The 8087-nt window shown below is 45.7% G+C and overlaps 1 protein-coding gene across 2 annotated transcripts in view; it reads right to left on the reverse strand.

Annotated features, from left to right (window-relative positions):
- Nucleotides 1-5276: 5276 nt before the first annotated feature.
- The window catches only part of LOC119275269, a 5270-nt gene continuing 2459 nt past the window's right edge, over nt 5277-8087 (reverse strand). For both annotated transcript variants that reach the window (XM_037556080.1, XM_037556081.1), the window contains exon 2: nt 5277-6949. In XM_037556080.1, the coding sequence (XP_037411977.1) occupies nt 5837-6922 (1086 nt within the window). In that variant the 5' untranslated portion in view covers nt 6923-6949 and the 3' untranslated portion in view covers nt 5277-5836. The remainder of the gene's footprint in view (nt 6950-8087) is intronic.

An 8087-nucleotide genomic window follows, 5' to 3' on the forward strand; every position in this document is an offset into this window, starting at 1 on the left:
CACATGATTAGGACATGGATTTTCTGTTCCTGGGCTTAAATACACCTGCATGAATATTAAAATCCAAAAAATAGCAGAGAAATTAAAAAAAACTATTTTTTTGTCGATGAACATCAATATATGTTCCAGCATCCTGTACCGCTTGGTATGAGCGGTTCGCTATCTCAAAAAGCAATCAACAACTGATGTCCTAACATCCTATACAATTTCACCTAAAAAGACATCCTTGGAGGCCTATATGAAAAACAAAATTTGGGACTAAAAATGTGCACTTGGAGCACTCTTTTTGTTTGGCACAGATCACTATGGATGTCTTTTCGTGGCAAATTTTTATAGGATTTAGAACACTTGTTGATGTTCATCCACAATTTTTTTTATTTTTTCTACACTTTTTTGGAATTTACTGTTCATGCAGTGCATTTGTGTTTGGGATTCGAGTAGCACTTTCGACATAATAGATACATGTATTTCTAAATATGGGGAGAACTATTGTACTCTCTCCGTTTTTATTTACTCTGCATATTAGCTTTGGTCAAAGTCAAACTTTGTAAAGTTTGACAAAGTTTTTAGACAAAAATATTAACATATACAATAACAAATCAATCACATTAGATTCATTGTTGAATACACTTTCACATCGTATAGATTTGCTATTGTAAATGTTCATACTTTTTTCTATAAAGTTGGTCAAAGTTTATGAACTTTGACTTCAGTCAAACCTGATATGCAGAGTAAATAAAAACAGAGGGAGTACTTTATTTGACTACCGTGTTTGCAGGAATTTCATTGTAATGACATATTATTTGTTGTAATGACGTGCAACTATTGTTCTTTACGTTGAAATACTTGGCGAATTGCTTTTTTCTCTCCAAATACTTGCTGCAATTTAATTCTTTATGTTGAAATACTTGCTGAATTGATTCTTCCTCTCCAAATACTTGTTGAAATTTAATTATTTATGTTGAAATACTTGCTAAATTTCTTCTTTCTCTCCAAATACTTGCTGCATTTAATTATTTAAGTTGAATTACTTGCTGATTTGGTTCTTTATAGATTCTAAATACTTACTGGAATTGTAGGATATGGCTGCTAGTCAAATTTCATGGACACCTACCATGTCATCATACATGCTAGCCCACCTATGTGGTTTGGTGACTGGTGGCCATAGACCGGGTACCTCCTTCAAGACTGTCCACTGGAAAGGTTGTGTCGCTGCTATGAATGAACAGTTTCAGTGCACCGAGTTGATTGGAACCCACATCACAAATCATACAAGGACATGGAAGAGGAAGTATAAACAGATAGTGCACCTCAAATCAACAGATAGTGCACCTCAAATCATTGAGTGGTGCACTTTGGGATGAAGATAACTTTCTGATTGTTCTTGATCATGAGCATTACACAAAGCACATTAAGGTATCTATTTTACTGCCTTTTAGTACTTGTTGAGTTTGGTTCCTTGTGTGCAAATACTTGCTGAAATGGTTTCTTTCATGCATTATCACTTGCTAAAATTCATTCTTTCATGCATTATAACTTGTTGAAATTTATTTGTACTCTCATTCCTTGCTGAAATTATTACTTTTGTTTATAAAGGACCACAAAGAAGATGAACCCTGCCTTAACATGCCTATTAAACATTATGAGAAGATGATGATTATCATTGGAGCCGGCATGGCTACGAGGCAATATGCAAAAGGCTCAAGTGGCCCTTTAGCTACAAAGTTGACTGGTCTTGAAGAAAAGAAACCAAAAAAAGTTGTTGCCCTGCATGAAGAGGTTGCCGATTCACCCACTTGTGATGAGTCAGCTGCTCCCAAGTTCAAAAAAAGTCAAAACTAATCCTTCTACAGAAGATAGGATGCATGCAACCATAATGGCTTCAAGTGAAAGGCTAGTTGTTGCCAAAGAGAAACTTGCTAGCAGCGCCAACCCTACCATTGATGGCCTTTGGGATGAGATGAAAGATCTCCCAGGTTTTGATGTGGATTCCCTTGCTCATTATTATGCCTATTTGGTTGACAATCCTCATGTTGCAACGACATTCAAGGTCTTGGGGGATGTTCAAAGAAAGGTTTGGGTCTTTAGGTATGTGAAGAGTACCTTTCCTGAAGCCGAAGCATGATGAGTTTATATGAGTGTTTAACTTATGCTTTTGATGACAAGCAAAACAATGGAGATATGGGTTGTATGGACTTGTTCTTTTGATTATAACCAAAACATTGAACTATGCATGGGTTGTATAACTATAGATTTGATCTAGTATTCTATGGAATGTTGAACTATGAGCTCTATGCACTTGTGTTATATATTATGGAAATCTTTAACTATGATATGTATTGAAGATAAAGTTTAGCTTGTACTACTGATGATTTTGTTTGGGTATGATGTTCAAGTTTCTAAAAATGTTCTTATAATTACTATTGTACATATCATATTCGATTGTCTTATATTGAAAGATGGCTAACCTCACCCACCAACCAAACAGAAAAATGGCTATCCCCAACCATGATTCATCCTTAAAACCAAACAAAACATGGGCTAACCTCATCCGTCTAACCAAACAGAAAAATGGCTATCCCTATCCAGCAGGATGGGGATGCCCATATCCAGCCCAGCATGTGCCCTCTAACCAAACGCATCCTAAAGTACTTGTGTGTGGAACATAATTAGGACATACATAATTAGGCCATACTATAAAACATATTATGAGAGAGTCAAAGCATTATGAGAAGGGCGAAGTGAATAGAGAGGATCCAACAGTTCACGAGACCTGAATCGGGCGACTGCGCGGTGACTGGCGGAAATTTTGGCCGGCCGGCCAGCACCTAGCATGACTCTTTTTCATATACGAATGGAAACATTGTTTTTTGTGTGATACGAAACACTTCCAATCAATGGAGAAATTCGTTGCCCTGCCGAAACAATTTCCTATGCTATGGAAGCATCCACAACATAGCGACATGGCGCAGTCAACCCGGGTGCGAGGCGGCATAGGTGGTCGTCGGCCTAGCCACCAAGTGAAGTTGCCATAGCGCGGTGGCGAGGCAGCTTACGGGGTCGTCGATAGGGTCACAAGCCTGGTCGAGCATGAAGACGAGGCAACGGAGCCGCTCGTCTTCGGGGCAGCATGGTGAGGCTACCCGAGCACCATATCGACCACTATATAATCAATCATGTGGTTGTATAATCAATCATGCTTTGCTTGTGATGGACTCAGACGGCCAATACAAAATGTTCCCTTCTTAATGAAAAAGGCAGCGCTCCTGGCGGTTCCTCGAAAAAAGAAGTCCTTTCTTGTGAGGGGTTCAGATGTCAGACTAGGTGTGCAAATTTATTTGATGAGAATTTGGCCAGTTCAATGAAATCGTGTGATAGCAAGTATAATTAAGGGTGTCCCTCAGAAAACATATAATTAAGGTGTATATCCTACTTACATGCCACTTGTGTCAAGGAGAGAGACAAGAAAGAAATGAAAGGAGTTGGTTCTCATACATGAACAAACCAAAGCAAACACAGTGCATTTGGTTCAGGGGGGTTAGAGGTGGGGAATGGGAGTTACAGAAAAAGGCTTTCCCCCCGCTTTGTATTCCAAAGCACCAACACCGATACAGGATCGCTGGGGCGAACAGCACGTCAAGCCCAAAAGAAAAAGAAGAAGAAACAAATGCCAACAACGGCAGCTAGACAAAGCGCGGATGACCTGCCACTGCTACGCCCTCCAGAGACACACCACCACAACCCGAGGCTCCGAACCGCCGCGTACCAAGCAGCACCTCCAAGAAGGAATACAACGCCGATGACACTGCTGCCCAGACAAGTCCTAGAGTTTCCCCTGGCACGCGGAGGGAGGTGGGGGATGGATATCACTGACACCCTCCAGGAAGGAATGGTGGAACCCACAGGTGTCGCCGCATCGAAGCCGAAGACCCGGCAAGGATTTCTCCCGCACTCCAACCCCACCGCCCAACGGACCGGAGCCGACCAGCCAGACCGCCGCCCACCACCATGCGTCATCGCGGTTGCGCACGCCGCCTCACTGCGGACACCAACACGAGGCCAAGAGGGCCGGAGAGAAGCGCCCCGCGGAGGGAGAAGCAACACCGAAGCCGAACGGGAGGGAACCACCTCCACCGCCGTCGTGCGGGGGGCCAGAACCTCCGGCACCGTCTCGATAGCCGTCCGGACGCGGCAGCAGGGAATGCCAGGCCACCCCTGGCCCGGTCAGGCCCGAAACGGGGCCGCTAAGCCCCGCCGCCACGCTGCAGCAGGCCGGCGATGGCGCCGCCAGCGCCCTGCCACTCTTCGCCTCTCCCCCGCCTCCTGGAGGACGCGCCGCAGACGTACCCCACCGCCAGCCCGCCCGGTCCCAGATCTGGGCCGAGCGGGCGCCGCCAGGCTGCGCCGCCGTGCTACCCCGCCGCCAACGGCGACGCCACCGCCCAACAATCCGCCGCGCAGCGCCAGGACCCCGCCGCAACTCCGGACCGCCGCCACCTAGGGACACCCCCACCCCCCCCAGCCCGCTCCGTCCCGCACCAGAGGAGAGCCGAGAGGGGAATTGCGAGGGGGCCGCCGCCGCCAGCGTCGCCCGGGCCAGGCCCGGCGGCGAGCGCCAACGACGGCGGCGGGGAGGGACGGAGGAAGGAGGGGGGGCTGGAGAAGAGGGTCACGGCGCGGCCGGTCACCCGCGGGGGCGACGCGGTCGCGAGAGCCGCGAGGGGGTTTCACCAACCGCACATGACTGGATAATACCCCAGGAATGAGAGTTGAGGGGTGACGAGATTAAAAGTCCATTATTTGATTAGAGGGAATGGGAGTTTAAGTAGGAAGGGGAATGAAAGTTGAGGAAGTCAATTCCCATCTATCCATAAACACCCTAATGCAAACTCCCGTTCTCATGCCCAAGCAAATGCAATTAAGAAAAGGATAAAGATGATTGAAAGTATGGCCATCCTAATATCCAATCTTATAGCCAATCCATAGTATGAGTATTTGCCAATAATGACTCTGGATGACATGACAACAATGTATAACCATGTGTTAGCTATATATAATCACTAATCAATCATGCTCTATGTCAGGTATGAATACGCAAGTACGTATCAGTTAATAGCACAGAGATTTACACGCGATAAGTGCAACTCCAACTCCAATGCACACTATCCCGCTCCGCATCGTCCAAAATACCTATTTCTGCCAAGAATAGACAGGCCAAATTTACGGACTCGGCAACTGAGGATGTAGGGAGTCAAATTAGTGTCCAAAGAAGCACATGGTAATGAAATTATTTCAACAATCCAGGTAAACATATCTATTGTACCAAAGCAGCCTACAATATTACATACCAATGACTGGCTGATAATAAGCCACAGCAATAGCTAATACAATGGAACCATAAAGAAGATCCACACATGAATAACAAGCTCGCGGATCATATCAACTGCACAATCAAGTTCGTCGCAGCGATACAAATGACACATGTAGCAATCGCTAGATAACAACCCGTCCATAGTTTTACAAATGATCAAGAAAATAAAATAAAGGCAAGGGGCATTCACATCAAAATCCACGCAAGGCAGCACAGGAAAAACAGCACTGCTTTGGCCCCCAATCGTATGCAGCAGAGCATATACTACAGGCATGAGCATCGCCCAACAGAGAGATCCCAGTCCAACCTGCGTCCTCTGTTGCTGCCGTCTCAGCAACGAAACAAAGCGAAAAGGGAAGAACCTGATGGACCTCGGAGAACCAGGCATTGCCCATCACAGCTGCGTTATTTTTGCCTAACTCGCACATGGATAGAATGAACAGGCCCCATGGCAGTTTAAAACCCTCAGCTCCCACGTGTCGACCTCACGTGAGTCACCATAGGATGGTGCCGCCGTGGGGCTCTCCCTCGAACAGCAGCAACTCGCTGCCCCCTTTGAGTGTTGACTGGATCTTGCTGGATATCAGAAGAATCAACTGATATGCCCAGGTGGTTACGCCTAGGTCTCTCCCTGTGCCTTCTGTAAGCCCTGCTGTGTGAGTCTCCACTTGCGATCCGCCTGCCACGGCCAAATAAGGATGCCAGGAAGTCGATGCTCTCATCCAAACTACCTTCTGAAGATTCATAGAAGTCGATCCTCTCGTTCAGGGTGCGATCCATGGAAGTGAAGAAGTTAAGTCTCTCCTCCAAGTCAAATTCATCTCCATCGGCGAACATACCGTTGTTGCTGCCACCATTCAATTCAAGTACATAATCCCCCATAATCACAGCTCCTGGGTTCGAAGCCCTGATAGTACTGATTGCATCCTGGCGCTCTCTTTCACATTCAAACTTTTTCCACTCACTTGCAAGTGCAGGATCAACCTCGCGAGGTTTTGCTGAAGGGTGTTTGGAGTTCACATGCTTGCAAAGTTCTCTGTATGAACCAACGAACGAGCAGGCATCATGCACACATGCTCTCTTCTTGCGGTTGAGATACTGACGAGCAGGTTCAACCACAGTCCATCCTTTAACATCCCCACGGCACAGAGGGCATGCAAGTTCCATTGTGGATGGATGCTTGTTTGCTGGTTCTGTGTTTGGAGAAAATGGAAGGTTAAGTGCGGACTCGGCAGAATCACCAAGGGCCAAGTTCTCTTTCGCATAAGCTTCTTTGAAGTGTTCAAGACAGTTAGAGTGATGGTAGTTGGTGCCACACATATAAGGCCGGCAACCCTTGTGGTGAGAAGTACAGAGGAGGAGGACAGCATCATGTGGATGCTCCAAGCAAACTGGGCAAGTTGCACCTTTCCATTCTCTTTTCTCACAGGCCAATGGCAAATCACTCTGTTCGTCTGCTTCTTTTGTCTTCCAACAGCTGGAACGCACATCAGATGAAGATGACCTACCTCGACGAGCTGGGAGGTTTCGGGCTCTTGGAAATCTCGCCATAACTTTAAAACCTGGGGTGCAAGGGAACTGCAACAATGCAAAGACAGATAGCCAATAAGTTAAGCAGCACATTTAATTGCAACTTCTATATTCTATGGCAATATTATAGATGCATACTTGTAGTATTGAATTATGGCCAACATTTAAGTTGGAAAATTAAGATATTCCATGAGCAACAGATCAAATAATCAGGAAATTTACCAGGTTCTAGCAACAGATTCAGTAAGGAATATGATAGTCTTAAAGGCAAATACGACAAAGTTATGGTATTGCTAGGCTCCTATATATAGGAGGTATGGAAATTTGTCCCAATAAAGCGAGTGTTGGGAAGTGGTCCCCACACTACCTGGATCTGATGCTTTTCTAGACTTAGCGGAAAATCTCCAAGCCTTATATCCGTACTTCACACCAACGGGAAACATGAACTCAGCGTCGATGGGAAGCTCGAAATTCACATCAACAAGAAACTCAAACATTGCACCAAGCAGTGACTCACATCAGCGGGGGGCTTCATGGGCAGTGAGCACATCCTAAGTCCAAACTCATTACGGCCTTGTTCGGTTTGGGAGGGTTTGAAGAGGTTTGAAAGGGATTGAAGGGGATTAAATCCCTTGCAAGTCAAAATCCTTCTCAAACCTCCCCAATCCCCTTCAATCCCTGTGGCAAGGGGATTAACCGAACATGGCCTACAGGGTCAAGGAACCGAAGAGGAAGACTTGCTCTTTACTGATGAATCATGGTCTGTTCGACTCCTTTACAGAGAACTTTTTTAAAAAACAAATGGAGAAACTTTGATGTTGAATGTGCTTCGGCACACACCACTAGAAAAGTTTCAAAAGGGTATTTTCGTCCATTCATATAAATCAATAGATTTATCTTCTCTTTTAAGATAATTAATTAGTGCTTAGGGACTAATTGGGTATGTGCAGACCCAAAACCCAACTAAATACTACGTCGCCAGCCATGCACTCTCATCCTCTCCAGTCCCCGGCACTGCCCCATCAGCTCGCACCTTGAATCGGCAAGAGGTATGCCAAGCAGGGACCACATAATATACCCAGTATATCCCTGGAGGAAAAGATCAAATTGCTCTCAATGGCAAGTGCATATGGGGGTACGACAACAAATGGCCTAGGGCAAAATTGTAACTTCCTCACCCCCCCCC

Source organism: Triticum dicoccoides, chromosome 3B (genome assembly GCF_002162155.2).
Source record: "Triticum dicoccoides isolate Atlit2015 ecotype Zavitan chromosome 3B, WEW_v2.0, whole genome shotgun sequence".
NCBI classification, from domain to species: Eukaryota; Viridiplantae; Streptophyta; class Magnoliopsida; order Poales; family Poaceae; genus Triticum; species Triticum dicoccoides.